The sequence below is a fragment of the Gigantopelta aegis genome, chromosome 3, assembly GCF_016097555.1.
Source record: "Gigantopelta aegis isolate Gae_Host chromosome 3, Gae_host_genome, whole genome shotgun sequence".
Taxonomy (NCBI): Eukaryota; Metazoa; Mollusca; class Gastropoda; order Neomphalida; family Peltospiridae; genus Gigantopelta; species Gigantopelta aegis.
In genome coordinates, this window is record NC_054701.1 from 93,301,608 (window position 1) to 93,321,404 (window position 19,797).

The following is a 19,797-nucleotide window of genomic DNA, read 5'->3' on the forward strand; positions in this document are numbered from 1 at the left end:
ATACTCCACTGAAGGATTAGTGGTGACATAAAACAAACAAATGAGTCAAACATGTCACATGGGTAATAACCTTCAATTACACAAAATATCTTCTGCAAGTCAATGTTAGCGTTTGTGAAATATATCAACGAATACGTTTGCATGCAAAATGCCACCGAAAAATCGTACTTTAACGTTAGAACAGAGAATCGACGTTATTAACAAATCTGAGAAAGGCACTTTAAGTGCGCGAAAGATCGCCGATCATTTTGGTGTAGGACGTTTTCAGATTAAGTCTATTTTAAAAAGGAAAGCTGATGTTCTGGCCGATTTTGACAATAATGTTTCAGCCGAAAGAAAAAGGCAGAAGAAAGCAACAGGCAATGATGACATAAACAAGCTAGTGTGGGAATGGTTTAAAAATGCGACATCTTTTTTTATGACAGTTGTGATATTCTTTAATATATGGGTTATAATTTTGAACTTGTATATAAGGGTCACCTCTGTATAATGGCCACTTTTGTTAGGTCCCTTGGGTGGCCGTTATATACAGGTTTGACTGTATATATATATATATATATGTATATATTTATCATATAATATCTTAAATTTTCAGTGCAATCAAAGTATGTGATATTTTTCAGATCACATACTTTAAGAATTTGATAACTTTGCAAATTAGATGTAAATTAGTCGAGGTCTCGGCACTAGGTTTATTGACATTTAAGCAATGGCAATTTGACACTGAAAGCTGTCCAGCGTTCAGAAAATAAAAAACGTTAGGCATAACTTTATTTTGATGTAAGGACATCCAAAATTACGTCATGCGAGTTTGACGTCATTTCCATTCAAAAATACACCGCGCCACATATTCTTACGTCATTTGAATATCTAGTAATGGCGGACTGGAATTAAAGTTGCGTGTACAGTTTACAAAAACACGTTGTATTAAGCTTGAGCTTATATGATAAAGAGATTATTACCCTCGTGTATTTCGGTATCGACAATATCATATATTAGGAATAAAAATAATGTATTATGCTCGCATAATACAATTTTTATTCGTAATATATGATATTGACGATACCGAAAAACACTCTGGTAATAACCTCTATAATATATATATATATATATATATATATATATATATATATATATATATATATATATATATATATATATATATATATATATATATATATATATATATATATGTATATATATATATATGTATATATATATATATATATATCTAACAAAAAAGAGTCAGGAGTCGCCAAATCTTGATAGTAATACACATTAATTTTGTAAGCTATCACATGCCACCCTACCTCTAATGATGTTTGTCATGTGTCTACTCTCAAGTGATTGAAGTGACTTACTAGCCAGAGCCTCCATCATGCACTGAGCCTGCAGGTACTTCTGTCTCCACTGCGTGGCGTGATGCACGGCGTCTGCTTCCCGGTGCTCACACTCCACGCACTGTGAGTTCAACTGCTCCACCTTCTGACACAGGTCTTCAATGGACGAGCTGCTCCCATGTACACCAGCCTGCTGGTAGAAGAAAATCAATGTCTAAAAATCACAGGTCACCTACAGATGAACTACTCCTATGTACACCCTCCTGTTGTTAGAAGAAAATCAGAATCTACTAATTGGTAAATCTTTTTTTGTACATATTCCTCCATGTAACAAATCAATGTCTGAAAATCACAGGTCATCTACAAACGAATTACTCCCCTGTACACCTGCCTGCTGTCAGAAGAAAATCAATGTCTGAAAATCACAGGTCACCTACAAACAAACTACTCCCCTGTACACCCGCCTGCTTTTAAAAGAAAATCAGTCTGAAAATCACAGGTCACCTACAAACGAACTACTCCCCTGTACACCCGCCTGTTGTTAGAAGAAAATCAATGTCTGAAAATCACAGGTCACCTACAAACCAACTACTCCCCTGTACACCCGCCTGCTGTTAGAAGAAAATCAATGTCTGAAAATCACAGGTCACCTACAAACCAACTACTCCCCTGTACACCCGCCTGCTGTTAGAAGAAAATCAATGTCTGAAAATCACAGGTCACCTACAAACCAACTACTCCCCTGTACACCCGCCTGCTGTTAGAAGAAAATCAATGTCTGAAAATCACAGGTCACCTACAAACCAACTACTCCCCTGTACACCCGCCTGCTGTTAGAAGAAAATCAATGTCTGAAAATCACAGGTCACCTACAAACCTACTACACCCGCCTGCTGTTAGAAGAAAATCAATGTCTGAAAATCACAGGTCACCTACAAACCAACTACTCCCCTGTACACCCGCCTGCTGTTAGAAGAAAATCACAGGTCACCTACAAAGCAACTACTCCCTTGTACACCCGCCTGCTGTTAGAAGAAAATCAGAATCTACTAATTGTTAAACCTTTTCAATACATACTCCTCCAGTTAACAAATCATTATCTGAAAATCTCTAAACCTTTTTTTGTGTGCACTCCTCGTGTTTTTAAAACAATGTCAGAAAATCACTCTTTTAAATTAAAATCAATGTCTGAATATCTCTAAACCTTTTTTGTACACAAATCAATGCCTAATAGTAGAACTAATCCCTTTTGTGGATTGAATGTAGCCCAGTGTTAAAGTGCTTGCTTGATGCTTTGTCAGACTAGGATTGATCCTTATTGGTGTGCCGAATGGGCTAGGGAACTTTCAACTCAACTCGCGATGAGAGTAGACGTGGTTAGCTGCGCTCTTGACTTACCCCCCCCACTTGGGGGGACTGCTCGCCAGTTTTGGAAAGCTGAGTGAGTATCGCGTCACGCACACCGGGTCACGGGCTTCCATGACCTTGGTGTACGGGGACGCGATCTCACCGACAAGGAATCGGAAGTGGAGGAAGAGGAAACCTGCGCCAGGAGCGGCACGGGGGAGATCTAAGCTGGCGGCTCAACCGCCAGTGGCGGTCCCTTCTGCGACGCCGCCCCCAGTCCAACCTGAGACGACGCGACCAGCCCCAAGGGAACCGTCGGCCACCGAACTGGACGAGCTCAACACTGCGGTGTGTGAGACGCCCAACGACCCTCCATCACCGACCGTCACATGGGCCAGGAAGAACTGGCCGGTATCTCCGGTACAGCCAGTCGCCTCGCCATCGGCCCAATCGACCACCGTTGGAGAAAAAAGGAAGGTAACATCACCGACCGACCGGCCAGCCAAGGCTGAGAGACCAGCCCCTGTAGTCGCTCCCCCTGAAGTGTCCGAATGGACCGTCGCTGTGAACGGACTGAATAAACAACTTCACCAGTACATGCAGGGGGACACGACTGACCCGATGCAGCCACCTCAACACAGACTGGAGATCCCTGGAGGACGGCAGCAAATACGAACTCCACAACAAGATGTTTGGAACTCATGACACCGTAGTCGTGACGCACCAGAGGGACAAGACCTACCGCCAAGTCATACTTCCGGCCAAGTTGGACAACAAGAACATCCACAAGATGATCCGGGCGGTCTGTGGCCCCGACTACGGTGCTGTAGTGCGTACTTTGCTACGACGCCAACATCTCCTGTCTCTACTCCGGGAATCTTCAGGCTCGCCAAAGTAGACGCCAACCTCCTTTTTCTTTTTTTAGGCTTAGTTGGACTTTATTTTTTTTTTTTTTTTTTATAAATAGTCCAACGCACTTTACTTTGGTGCCCGATCAATTGCTCAAATCACCTTAAAACCTTTTAGGCCGAGCAGTCAAAAACTTTTGGTTTTAAATTCTTAGTCCGGACATGTGTAGAAGTGTAGAATGTCGTTAGGATTTTAGGACTTTGGTCTTTGACCGACCACTAAATGTTTTATTCCAAATTCCGCCAACCTCAAACGTACCCCTCCCCCCTCCTGGCCCGGACTTAGTCACTGTCGAAAGTCAGAGATTAAGCCTGTGACAGGCGTGCATGAAACCTTCGTGGTATATACGCACGTGTAAAACTTTTACTCATTCACCCACTGGGCTATTTCTCATTCCAGCCAGTGCACCACAACTGGCATGCTGTCTGTGGGATGGTGGATATATATAAAAGATTCCTTTCTACTAATGGTAAAACCTAGCAGGTTTCTTATGAAAGACTATATGTCAGAATGGTGGATATATATAAAAGATTCCTTTCTACTAATGGTAAAACCTAGCGGGTTTCTTATGAAAGACTATATGTCAGAATTACCAAATGTTTGACATCCAACAGCTGACGATTAATATTTCAATGTGTTGTACTGGTGTCATTAAACAAAACAAACTTGAAATTTAATCCTTTTTTTCTTATATTCTTACTGAAAGTCTGTGAAGCTCACCTGCTTTGAAGGCTCAACAGCTGTAGGCTATTTGCAACTCTCAAGCTAAAGCTTGTGGCAAGTAAAAATGATTTCACTCAAGACATAAATATTATAATAACGGGTAACTCTTTTATTATTATCTATATATATACAGGGAACATATGATTTTCAAAATCTTGATTAGAAATAGTTCTAAAATTGATTAGAAACTACTGTTTAATGTTTTAAAATTGTATTTATTATGATCTGTGAATCTTGCATAGTGAACTGCGACGCGATATTGAACAAAATGTTCCCTTATATATAGATTTGATTTTTGCTTTGAAACTTACCTCTCTCACCTTTTTTAGTTCTGAACACATTTTTTCTCGTTTTGCTTTTAAAGATTCGACCAAATTATCCTTAGATTTTTCTCGGTCACCCTTAGATCTTTCTCTGTCACCTACAACAAAACCAACTGTAACATCAGTTTACACTTCTAATGGACCCTCAATCAGTTTACACTTCTAATGGACCCTCAATCAGTTTACACTCCTAATGGACCCTCAATCAGTTTACACTTCTAATGGACCCTCAATCAGTTTACACTCCTAATGGGCCCTCAATCAGTTTACACTCCTAATGGACCCTCAATCAGTTTACACTCCTAATGGACCCTCAATCAGTTTACACTCCTAATGGACCCTCAATCAGTTTACACTCCTAATGGACCCTCAATCAGTTTACACTCCTAATGGACCCTCAATCAGTTTACACTTCTAATGGACCCTCAATCAGTTTACACTTCTAATGGGCCCTCAATCAGTTTACACTCCTAATGGACCCTCAATCAGTTTACACTTCTAATGGACCCTCAATCAGTTTACACTCCTAATGGACCCTCAATCAGTTTACACTCCTAATGGACCCTCAATCAGTTTACACTCCTAATGGACCCTCAATCAGTTTACACTTCTAATGGACCCTCAATCAGTTTACACTCCTAATGGACCCTCAATCAGTTTACACTTCTAATGGACCCTCAATCAGTTTACACTTCTAATGGACCCTCAATCAGTTTACACTCCTAATGGACCCTCAATCAGTTTACACTCCTAATGGACCCTCAATCAGTTTACACTCCTAATGTACCCTCAATCAGTTTACACTCCTAATGGACCCTCAATCTAAAGATTGTATTAATTTTTCTGGCAGCAGAACTAAGAGTGATGAGAAGCTAGAAATGGTTCTACTAACACAAGACACTGTGCTGGTTTTACTTCATTAAAACATGTCCCTCCTTTGAAAAGAATACTGTCGTGCTACAATTTATCAAACTGTTTTAAGGACTCGAGTTAAGAGCCAACATCATATCTAGAAATAACTCTGTGAGGTGTATTTATGCCAGACCCTCTCAACAAATCAGCTAATAGAAATCCCCATATGGTCCAGTTATAATTCATTTCAACTTCTTTTCATGCTTATATCCAATTAAGGTTCAAGCATGTTGTCCTGGGCACACACCTCAGAGCTCTCCTGGACGGACAGTGGGTTAGTGATTAGTCGTGATGTCCTAGGCACACACCTCAGAGCTCTCCTGGATGGACAGTGGGTTAGTGATTAGTCGTGATGTCCTAGGCACACACCTCGGAGCTCTCCTGGACGGACAGTGGGTTAGTGATTAGTCGTTAGTGAGAGAAAAGTTGGTGTAGTAGTCCTAAACCTACCCATTCACTTGTTAAAACTCGCTCTGGGTGGGAGCCGGTACCGGACTGTGAACCCAGTACCTACCAGCCTTATGTCAGATGGCTTAACCACGACACCAGTGTCATTAGGAGCAAACTGTAGAAATGTTAACACAGTACCAGAAAAACACTGTGCATATAGAAAGTTGAACAACACAAACATGCTAAGTATGTTATTCTCAAGTGAAGACTCACACATTGAACAAGAACACAACATACTGGAGAACAAGACAACACTCACTCAACGAGGCGGGGGATCCGTGCACACACTGAACAAGAACACAAAATACTGGAGAACGAGACAAACACTCACTCAACGAGGCGGGGGATCCGTGCACACACTGAACAAGAACACAAAATACTGGAGAACGAGACAAACCCTCACTCAACGAGGCGGGGGATCCGTGCACACACTGAACAAGAACACAAAATACTGGAGAACGAGACAAACACTCACTCAACGAGGCGGGGGATCCGTGCACACACTGAACAAGAACACAAAATACTGGAGAACGAGACAAACACTCACTCAACGAGGCGGGGGATCCGTGCACACACTGAACAAGAACACAAAATACTGGAGAACGAGACAAACACTCACTCAACGAGGCGGGGGATCCGTGCACACACTGAACAAGAACACAAAATACTGGAGAACAAGACAAACACTCACTCAACGAGGCGGGGGATCCGTGCACCGATGACAACTGGTTTGGGATGCTTGTTACAATGGCAAAACTTTGGTTAGTATCGTCTTCTTTCTTCTTTACTTCACCTGTAGAAATGTGCTTCTTATTACTTACACATAATTAAAACCCACATAGCAAAACACAAACAAAAAATATCACCATTTATTCACTATACAAATCATGAGTAAAAAGAACTTTATAATAAAGTAAAGTTAAAACTAGAAGAAGAAAAAATTTGTTTTGTCAAGTTGTAGTCAAATCTCAGGAGATGACATTACGTATGTTTTCATTTCTAGTAAAAGCTGTTTCAACTTCATATAAAAACTGTTGAACTTTCTTATATAGTGATGTAGTTCATACGATTTGTATGATTTGTGTAAAGTGTACATTCTGAAAACATTAAAATGACATCCCATAAAAGATGTCCTTTTCTGATAAAGTCTGGTATGGTATGGTCTCACTACACAGATGTCATCTGCCATTGAAACCCATGTTAAACTGCCCAACTTCAAGCGAAGATTGCCCATAGAACGGGTTCTTGTTGGCACTAACAACATACACCATTGCGAACATACATTATATAAGCATTTATATTCACTCCAAAATTGTGAACATTTCCGTCTCAGTTTTTTGCTATATGACCGCATCTGGCTGTAATACCGGTCCGAACAGGTGGTTCATTAACCGATTCACTCCGGCTGTCACTTGCGCTATATACCCATGTCCCAAAAGGTCGATGCACAATATTACAAAATAACATGGGCAAAATACAGCCAGAAGGCTTACCATTAAACATACATATTGTTTTAATTCTTCACCATTTCCTAGAAGTGAATATGTGAACCATAACATGTGCCACGATTAGGAACTATAGTGGACCGTGATCAATCAACTCTCACACGGAAGTGATCTGTGTAGTGAGACCTTAAAGTCTAGTGACCGATTTTGTCAAACTTGGTTTGAAGTCAATTTGATAATTTGGGTCATTTACACCATGAAAAGCTAAACTAGAGCCGTGTAACTTATGAACTCTAACCAATACACCAAAGATAGATGCACCATACCATCCAATAAAACTTCATATCACATTGTTACTCCTTGGTCATCCACACAATAGATGACCATCAAACAAGCAGCCACTATAAGGTAATGTATGACCTTGTTGGTAGTTCTGATATGGGGAACATACAAAGAAGATAATTATCTAGTTAGTTCATTAAAAATATTAGTTTCCATCAATTGTTGCTATGGGCAACAATTGTTTCATAATGAAGTGTTGAAATCCTGTTTTTTTCTGTATATTTCAGCATGAAGATCCACATATTATTAATGGCAGATACAAATTCTACTTTCATAGCAGAATACTATGTTATATATTCACAATACCATCAAAACTGTTTGTCACTATGACTGTACATTCGAAAAAATTCATTATGCACAAAATCACAGAAATTAGAGTGAATTTGGATATTGACCTTGTGACCTTGAATTTTGACCTTTTACAATGAGAAACTCAGTGTTAGACACTCATATCAATTTATTATTACATGTAAGAACACTAGAATATACATTTTGACACACACACCCCTAAAAAATAAAAAGAAAAGAAAAAGAAAAATAATAAAAATAAATAAAATTGACATGTTTGCTATATTTACCCAAATAGGGCCCCCATACGCTTGGCTCAAATCCACATCGATGTAATTACCTTTTATAAGGATGCTACACTAGTACATTTTCATTTTGGCTTGCTAAACTTATATATTTTGGGATAAACAGTAATTTCATGTTTTACATTATGGTCTCACTACACAGATGTCATCTGCCATTGAAACCCATGTTAAACTGCCCAACTTCAAGCGAAGATTGCCCATAGAACGGGTTCTCGTTGGCACGAACAACATACACCATTGCGAACATACATTATATAAGCATTTATATTCACTCCAAAATTGTGAACATTTCCGTCTCAGTTTTTTGCTATATGACCGCATCTGGCTGTAGTACCGGTCCGAACAGGTGGTTCATTAACTGATTCACTCCGGCTGTCACTTGCGCTATATACCCATGTCCCAAAAGGTCGATGCACAATATTACAAAATAACATGGGCAAAATACAGCCAGAAGGCTTACCATTAAACATACATATTGTTTTAATTCTTCACCATTTCCTAGAAGTGAATATGTGAACCATAACATGTGCCACGATTAGGAACTATAGTGGACCGTGATCAATGAACTCTCACCCGGAAGTGATCTGTGTAGTGAGACCGTAGCATTTTAAATAATTTTCTCATATGGCATGTTGATTGCATATAAGAACGTGGACGTCATACTGAGCAGAGTTTTCCCGGAAAAATGTATAGCATTTTTACGTCATACAGGTTCTATACCGCAGTGGAATTTTTACCATCTGGTATAGATTACTACCTGGAGCGATCAGCTATAACGTATTCTGCATCACGCATGCATATAAACAGATAAATAAAAATAGCCTAGAGCGATCAAACAGAAATACTGCATCTCGGATCCACATTCCATGTGTCAGGTAAACGCAGCTTAACCTGTAAAATAATATGTGCATATAAAGTTCACAACTTGAAGTTCACCGCAAATGACGCGAAATTAATATGCATATTTTGCCTGGTTTACAACAGCATGAAATGTTTGGCTGTATAATTTCAACTGGGTCTTACGCAGGAGCTTCTCGATGGTTTCCTGAGCCTGTGTATATTTCTGTTTGTACCGCGTGCCACGTCGCACAGCATCAGCTTCACGGAGCTGGCACTCCTGGCACCTAGCCTCCAGCTGTTTAAGTCTGGCAGTGAGCTCGTCCACAGTCTTACTCTTCACAAAGATATCCTTCTCCTACAACAATACATACACACACATGTATATAACTGTAAAACAAGTTATCCACAGTCTTACTCTTCATGAAGATATCCTTCTCCTACAACAATACATACAGCCACATGTATATGTGCAAAACAAGTTATCCACAGTCTTACTCTTCACGAAGATATCCTTCTCCTACAACAATACATACAGACACATGTATATAACTGTAAAACAAGTTATCCAGAGTCTTACTCTTCACAAAGATATCCTTCTCCTACAACAATACATACAGACACATGTATAATACATATAACTGTAAAACAAGTTATCCAGAGTCTTACTCTTCACAAAGATATCCTTCTCCTACAACAATACATACAGACACATATATATAACTGTAAAACACGTTATCCAGTCTTACTCTTCAGAAAGATATCCTTCTCCTATAACAATACATACAGATATATAACTGTAAAACAAGTTATCCACAGTCTTACTCTTCACAAAGATATCCTTCTCCTACAACAATACATACAGACACATGTATATAACTGTAAAACAAGTTATCCACAGTCTTACTCATCACAAAGATATCCTTCTCCTACAACAATACATACAGACACATGTATATAACTGTAAAACACGTTATCCACAGTCTTACTCTTCACGAAGATATCCTTCTCCTACAATACATACAGACACATGTATAACTGTAAAACAAGTTATCCACAGTCTTACTCTTCACGAAGATATCCTTCTCCTACAACAATACATACACACATGTATATAACTGTAAAACACGTTATCCACAGTCTTACTCTTCACAGAGATATCCTTCTCCTACAATAATACATACAGACACGTATATAACTGTAAAACACGTTATCCACAGTTTTACTCTTCACAGAGATATCCTTCTCCTACAACAATACATACAGACACATGTATATAACTGTAAAACATGTTATCCACAGTCTTACTCTTCACAAAGATATCCTACTCCTACAACAATACATACAGACACATATATATAACTGTAAAACACGTTATCCAGTCTTACTCTTCAGAAAGATATCCTTCTCCTATAACAATACATACAGATATATAACTGTAAAACAAGTTATCCACAGTCTTACTCTTCACAAAGATATCCTTCTCCTACAACAATACATACAGACACATGTATATAACTGTAAAACAAGTTATCCACAGTTTTACTCATCACAAAGATATCCTTCTCCTACAACAATACATACAGACACATGTATATAACTGTAAAACAAGTTATCCACAGTCTTACTCTTCACGAAGATATCCTTCTCCTACAACAATACATACACACATGTATATAACTGTAAAACACGTTATCCACAGTCTTACTCTTCACAGAGATATCCTTCTCCTACAATAATACATACAGACACGTATATAACTGTAAAACACGTTATCCACAGTTTTACTCTTCACAGAGAAATCCTTCTCCTACAACAATACATACAGATACATGTATATAACTGTAAAACATGTTATCCACAGTCTTACTCTTCACAAAGATATCCTACTCCTACAACAATACATACAGACACATATATATAACTGTAAAACACGTTATCCAGTCTTACTCTTCAGAAAGATATCCTTCTCCTATAACAATACATACAGATATATAACTGTAAAACAAGTTATCCACAGTCTTACTCTTCACAAAGATATCCTTCTCCTACAACAATACATACAGACACATGTATATAACTGTAAAACACGTTATCCACAGTCTTACTCTTCACAAAGATATCCTTCTCCTACAACAATACATACACACATGTATATAACTGTAAAACACGTTATCCACAGTCTTACTCTTCACAGAGATATCCTTCTCCTACAATAATACATACAGACACGTATATAACTGTAAAACACGTTATCCACAGTTTTACTCTTCACAGAGATATCCTTCTCCTACAACAATACATACAGACACATTTATATAACTGTAAAACATGTTATCCACAGTCTTACTCTTCACAAAGATATCCTACTCCTACAACAATACATACAGACACATATATATAACTGTAAAACACGTTATCCAGTCTTACTCTTCAGAAAGATATCCTTCTCCTATAACAATACATACAGATATATAACTGTAAAACAAGTTATCCACAGTCTTACTCTTCACAAAGATATCCTTCTCCTACAACAATACATACAGACACATGTATATAACTGTAAAACAAGTTATCCACAGTTTTACTCATCACAAAGATATCCTTCTCCTACAACAATACATACAGACACATGTATATAACTGTAAAACAAGTTATCCACAGTCTTACTCTTCACGAAGATATCCTTCTCCTACAACAATACATACAGACACATGTATATAACTGTAAAACAAGTTATCCACAGTCTTACTCTTCACGAAGATATCCTTCTCCTACAACAATACATACAGACACATGTATATAACTGTAAAACAAGTTATCCACAGTTTTACTCATCACAAAGATATCCTTCTCCTACAACAATACATACAGACACATGTATATAACTGTAAAACAAGTTATCCACAGTCTTACTCTTCACGAAGATATCCTTCTCCTACAACAATACATACAGACACATGTATATAACTGTAAAACAAGTTATCCACAGTTTTACTCTTCACAAAGATATCCTTCTCCTACAATATACAGACACATATATATAACTGTAAAACAAGTTATCCAGTCTTACTCTTCACAAAGATATCCTTCTACAACAATACATACAGACACACGTATATAACTGTAAAACAAGATATCCACAGTCTTACTCTTCACAAAAATATCCTTCTCCTACAACAATACATACAGACACATGTATATAACTGTAAAACAAGTTATCCAGAGTCTTACTCTTCACAAAGATATCCTTCTCCTACAACAATACATACAGACACATGTATATAACTGTAAAACAAGTTATCCACAGTCTTACTCTTCACGAAGATATCCTTCTCCTACAACAATACATACACACACATGTATATAACTGTAAAACAAGTTATCCACAGTCTTACTCTTCACGAAGATATCCTTCTCCTACAACAATACATACAGACACATGTATATAACTGTAAAACAAGTTATCCACAGTTTTACTCTTCACAAAGATATCCTTCTCCTACAATATACAGACACATATATATAACTGTAAAACAAGTTATCCAGTCTTACTCTTCACAAAGATATCCTTCTACAACAATACATACAGACACACGTATATAACTGTAAAACAAGATATCCACAGTCTTACTCTTCACAAAAATATCCTTCTCCTACAACAATACATACAGACACATGTATATAACTGTAAAACAAGTTATCCAGAGTCTTACTCTTGACAAAGATATCCTTCTCCTACAACAATACATACAGACACATGTATAATACATATAACTGTAAAACAAGTTATCCAGAGTCTTACTCTTCACAAAGATATCCTTCTCCTACAACAATACATACACACACATGTATATAACTGTAAAACAAGTTATCCACAGTCTTACTCTTCACGAAGATATCCTTCTCCTACAACAATACATACAGACACATGTATATAACTGTAAAACAAGTTATCCAGAGTCTTACTCTTCACAAAGATATCCTTCTCCTACAACAATACATACAGACACATGTATAATACATATAACTGTAAAACAAGTTATCCAGAGTCTTACTCTTCACAAAGATATCCTACTCCTACAACAATACATACAGACACATATATATAACTGTAAAACACGTTATCCAGTCTTACTCTTCAGAAAGATATCCTTCTCCTATAACAATACATACAGATATATAACTGTAAAACAAGTTATCCACAGTCTTACTCTTCACAAAGATATCCTTCTCCTACAACAATACATACAGACACATGTATATAACTGTAAAACACGTTATCCACAGTCTTACTCTTCACAAAGATATCCTTCTCCTACAACAATACATACACACATGTATATAACTGTAAAACACGTTATCCACAGTCTTACTCTTCACAGAGATATCCTTCTCCTACAATAATACATACAGACACGTATATAACTGTAAAACACGTTATCCACAGTTTTACTCTTCACAGAGATATCCTTCTCCTACAACAATACATACAGACACATTTATATAACTGTAAAACATGTTATCCACAGTCTTACTCTTCACAAAGATATCCTACTCCTACAACAATACATACAGACACATATATATAACTGTAAAACACGTTATCCAGTCTTACTCTTCAGAAAGATATCCTTCTCCTATAACAATACATACAGATATATAACTGTAAAACAAGTTATCCACAGTCTTACTCTTCACAAAGATATCCTTCTCCTACAACAATACATACAGACACATGTATATAACTGTAAAACAAGTTATCCACAGTTTTACTCATCACAAAGATATCCTTCTCCTACAACAATACATACAGACACATGTATATAACTGTAAAACAAGTTATCCACAGTCTTACTCTTCACGAAGATATCCTTCTCCTACAACAATACATACAGACACATGTATATAACTGTAAAACAAGTTATCCACAGTCTTACTCTTCACGAAGATATCCTTCTCCTACAACAATACATACAGACACATGTATATAACTGTAAAACAAGTTATCCACAGTTTTACTCATCACAAAGATATCCTTCTCCTACAACAATACATACAGACACATGTATATAACTGTAAAACAAGTTATCCACAGTCTTACTCTTCACGAAGATATCCTTCTCCTACAACAATACATACAGACACATGTATATAACTGTAAAACAAGTTATCCACAGTTTTACTCTTCACAAAGATATCCTTCTCCTACAATATACAGACACATATATATAACTGTAAAACAAGTTATCCAGTCTTACTCTTCACAAAGATATCCTTCTACAACAATACATACAGACACACGTATATAACTGTAAAACAAGATATCCACAGTCTTACTCTTCACAAAAATATCCTTCTCCTACAACAATACATACAGACACATGTATATAACTGTAAAACAAGTTATCCAGAGTCTTACTCTTCACAAAGATATCCTTCTCCTACAACAATACATACAGACACATGTATATAACTGTAAAACAAGTTATCCAGAGTCTTACTCTTCACAAAGATATCCTTCTCCTACAACAATACATACACACACATGTATATAACTGTAAAACAAGTTATCCACAGTCTTACTCTTCACGAAGATATCCTTCTCCTACAACAATACATACAGACACATGTATATAACTGTAAAACAAGTTATCCACAGTTTTACTCTTCACAAAGATATCCTTCTCCTACAATATACAGACACATATATATAACTGTAAAACAAGTTATCCAGTCTTACTCTTCACAAAGATATCCTTCTACAACAATACATACAGACACACGTATATAACTGTAAAACAAGATATCCACAGTCTTACTCTTCACAAAAATATCCTTCTCCTACAACAATACATACAGACACATGTATATAACTGTAAAACAAGTTATCCAGAGTCTTACTCTTCACAAAGATATCCTTCTCCTACAACAATACATACAGACACATGTATAATATATAACTGTAAAACAAGTTATCCACAGTCTTACTCTTCACAAAGATATCCTTCTCCTACAACAATACATACACACACATGTATATAACTGTAAAACAAGTTATCCACAGTCTTACTCTTCACGAAGATATCCTTCTCCTACAACAATACATACAGACACATGTATATAACTGTAAAACAAGTTATCCAGAGTCTTACTCTTCACAAAGATATCCTTCTCCTACAACAATACATACAGACACATGTATAATACATATAACTGTAAAACAAGTTATCCAGAGTCTTACTCTTCACAAAGATATCCTTCTCCTACAACAATACATACACACACATGTATATAACTGTAAAACAAGTTATCCACAGTCTTACTCTTCACGAAGATATCCTTCTCCTACAACAATACATACAGACACATGTATATAACTGTAAAACAAGTTCATCACGAAAAAAAAAATATTAGTTTATAGGTGTTTGTTTGCATATACACAGAATATGGTGATTTTTACAAAAATGCCATTGTATTACTGATTAAGACTGATTTTAATTAAGGATGACTTTCTAAAGAGGTCAACAATTGTTCATACTGTTACCAATATCAAACTGTCAAATGTATTGCCACCATTGCAAAATACTTTTAATTAGTGGTGAAAATAGGTATAACAATCTCTATTTTTGTAATTGCCATTTTAAAAAGTAAAATTCACACAAACATTATTTCTAAAACATGACAAAGATGTATGTAGTGAGAGAGAAATGTATCTTGTCAATAATCCTTCTCATAATATATATTCAAACATCTGAATTTATTAAATTGTGTATCTAGTTGTACAGAATTATTATGACCTTGAAACATAGATCATATGTGTGTTAAACTGTGTATCTATTTCTACAGTGTATCACTTTGAAATGTAGATCATATGTGTGTTAAATTGTGTATCTATTTCTACAGTGTATCACGTGTATCTATTTCTAGTGTTATTATCACCTTGAGCAGTAACTCTTATGTGTGTTAATCTGTGTATCTATTTCTACAGTGTTATTATCGCCTTGAGAAGTAACTCTTATGTGTGTTAAACTGTGTATCTATGTTTACAGTTATCTCCTTGAGAAATAACTCTTGTGTGTTAAACTGTGTATCTATTTCTACAGTGTTATTATCACCTTGAGAAGTAACTCTTGTGTGTGTTAAACTGTGTATCTATTTCTACAGTGTTATTATCACCTTGAGCAGTAACTCTTGTGTGTGTTAAACTGTGTATCTATTTCTACAGTGTTATTATCACCTTGAGAAGTAACTCTTATGTGTGTTAAACTGTGTATCTATTTCTACAGTGTTATTATTGACTTGAGAAGTAACTCTTACATGTGTTAAACTGTGTATCTATTTCTACAGTGTTATTATTGACTTGAGAAGTAACTCTTACATGTGTTAAACTGTGTATCTATTTCTACAGTGTTATTATCACCTTGAGCAGTAACTCTTATGTGTGTTAAACTGTGTATCTATTTCTACAGCGTATCACCTTGAGAAGTAACTCTTATGTGTGTTAAACTGTGTATCTATTTCTACAGTGTTATTATCGCCTTGAGAAGTAACTCTTATGTGTGTTAAACTGTGTATCTATTTCTACAGTGTTATTATCGCCTTGAGAAGTAACTCTTGTGTGTGTTAAACTGTGTATCTATTTCTACAGTGTTATTATCACCTTGAGAAGTAACTCTTATGTGTGTTAAACTGTGTATCTATTTCTACAGCGTATCACCTTGAGAAGTAACTCTTATGTGTATTAAACGGTGTATCTATTTCTACAGTGTTATTATCACCGTGAGCAGTAACTCTTGTGTGTGTTAAACTGTGTATCTATTTCTACAGTGTTATTATCACCTTGAGCAGTAACTCTTGTGTGTTAAACTGTGTATCTATTTCTACAGTGTTATTATCACCTTGAGAAGTAACTCTTATGTGTGTTAAACTGTGTATCTATTTCTACAGCGTATCACCTTGAGAAGTAACTCTTGTGTGTGTTAAACTGTGTATCTATTTCTACAGTGTTATTATCGCCTTGAGAAGTAACTCTTACGTGTGTTAAACTGTGTATCTATTTCTACAGTGTTATTATCGCCTTGAGAAGTAACTCTTATGTGTGTTAAACGGTGTATCTATTTCTACAGTGTTATTATCACCGTGAGCAGTAACTCTTGTGTGTGTTAAACTGTGTATCTATTTCTACAGTGTTATTATCACCTTGAGCAGTAACTCTTGTGTGTTAAACTGTGTATCTATTTCTACAGTGTTATTATCACCTTGAGAAGTACCTCTTATGTGTGTTAAACTGTGTATCTATTTCTACAGCGTATCACCTTGAGAAGTAACTCTTGTGTGTGTTAAACTGTGTATCTATTTCTACAGTGTTATTATCGCCTTGAGAAGTAACTCTTACGTGTGTTAAACTGTGTATCTATTTCTACAGTGTTATTATCGCCTTGAGAAGTAACTCTTATGTGTGTTAAACGGTGTATCTATTTCTACAGTGTTATTATCACCGTGAGCAGTAACTCTTGTGTGTGTTAAACTGTGTATCTATTTCTACAGTGTTATTATCACCTTGAGCAGTAACTCTTGTGTGTTAAACTGTGTATCTATTTCTACAGTGTTATTATCACCTTGAGAAGTAACTCTTATGTGTATTAAACTGTGTATCTATTTTTATTTTTACAGTGTTATTATTGACTTGAGAAGTAACTAAATGTGTGTTAAACTGTGTATCTATTTCTACAGTTATTATTACGTTAAGAAGTAACTCTTACGTGTGTTAAACTGTGTATCTATTTCTACAGATATTATTACGTTAAGAAGTAACTCTTATGTGTGTTAAACTGTGTATCTATTTCTACAGTTATTATTACGTTAAGAAGTAACTCTTGTGTGTTAAACTGTGTATCTATTTCTACAGTGTTATTATCGCCTTGAGAAGTAACTATGTGTGTTAAACTGTGTATCTATTTCTACAGTTATTATCGCCTTGAGAAGTAACTCTTACGTGTGCTAAACTGTGTATCTATTTCTACAGTGTTATTATCACCTTGAGAAGTAACTCTTGTGTGTGTTAAACTGTGTATCTATTTCTACAGTGTTATTATCACCTTGAGAAGTAACTCTTGTGTGTGTTAAACTGTGTATCTATTTCTACAGTGTTATTATCGCCTTGAGCAGTAACTCTTGTGTGTGTTAAACAGTGTATCTATTTCTACAGTGTTATTATCGCCTTGAGCAGTAACTCTTGTGTGTGTTAAACGGTGTATCTATTTCTACAGTGTTATTATCACCTTGAGAAGTAACTCTTGTGTGTGTTAAACTGTGTATCTATTTCTACTGCGTATCACCTTGAGAAGTAACTCTTATGTGTGTTAAACAGTGTATCTATTTCTACAGTGTTATTATCGCCTTGAGAAGTAACTCTTGTGTGTGTTAAACGGTGTATCTATTTCTACAGTGTTATTATCACCTTGAGCAGTAACTCTTGTGTGTGTTAAACTGTGTATCTATTTCTACAGTGTTATTATCACCTTGAGAAGTAACTCTTGTGTGTGTTACTGTGTATCTATTTCTACAGTGTTATTATTGCCTTGAGAAGTAACTCTTACGTGTGTTAAACTGTGTATCTATTTCTACAGTGTTATTATCGCCTTGAGAAGTAACTCTTACGTGTGTTAAACTGTGTATCTATTTCTACAGTGTTATTATCACCTTGAGAAGTAACTCTTGTGTGTGTTAAACTGTGTATCTATTTCTACAGTGTTATTATCACCTTGAGAAGTAACTCTTGTGTGTGTTAAACTGTGTATCTATTTCTACTGCGTATCACCTTGAGAAGTAACTCTTATGTGTGTTAAACAGTGTATCTATTTCTACAGTGTTATTATCGCCTTGAGAAGTAACTCTTGTGTGTGTTAAACGGTGTATCTATTTCTACAGTGTTATTATCACCTTGAGCAGTAACTCTTGTGTGTGTTACTGTGTATCTATTTCTACAGTGTTATTATCGCCTTGAGAAGTAACTCTTACGTGTGTTAAACTGTGTATCTATTTCTACAGTGTTATTATCGCCTTGAGAAGTAACTCTTACATGTGTTAAACTGTGTATCTATTTCTACAGTGTTATTATCACCTTGAGAAGTAACTCTTGTGTGTGTTAAACTGTGTATCTATTTCTACAGTGTTATTATCACCTTGAGAAGTAACTCTTATGTGTGTTAAACTGTGTATCTATTTCTACAGCGTATCACCTTGAGAAGTAACTCTTATGTGTGTTAAACGGTGTATCTATTTCTACAGTGTTATTATCGCCTTGAGAAATAACTCTTGTGTGTGTTAAACTGTGTATCTATTTCTACAGTGTTATTATCACCTTGAGAAGTAACTCTTATGTGTGTTAAACTGTGTATCTATTTCTACAGCGTATCACCTTGAGAAGTAACTCTTATGTGTATTAAACGGTGTATCTATTTCTACAGTGTTATTATCACCGTGACCAGTAACTCTTGTGTGTGTTAAACTGTGTATCTATTTCTACAGTGTTATTATCACCTTGAGAAGTAACTCTTATGTGTGTTAAACT

At 36.2% G+C, this 19,797-nt stretch overlaps 1 protein-coding gene across 5 annotated transcripts in view; it reads right to left on the reverse strand.

The window, feature by feature from the left end:
* LOC121369365 (coiled-coil domain-containing protein 62-like) overlaps positions 1–19,797 on the reverse strand; it is a 43,688-nt gene that overhangs the window by 5,869 nt on the left and 18,022 nt on the right. For 2 of the 5 annotated variants that reach the window (XM_041494410.1, XM_041494406.1), the window contains exons 8-11: positions 9,408–9,579; positions 6,696–6,797; positions 4,631–4,740; positions 1,362–1,533 (exon numbers count right to left, since the gene is read on the reverse strand). In XM_041494410.1, coding sequence (XP_041350344.1) covers positions 1,362–1,533; positions 4,631–4,740; positions 6,696–6,797; positions 9,408–9,579 — 556 coding nt within the window. The remainder of the gene's footprint in view (positions 1–1,361; positions 1,534–4,630; positions 4,741–6,695; positions 6,798–9,407; positions 9,580–19,797) is intronic. The other 3 variants (XM_041494409.1, XM_041494408.1, XM_041494407.1) reach the window with 3 other exon arrangements.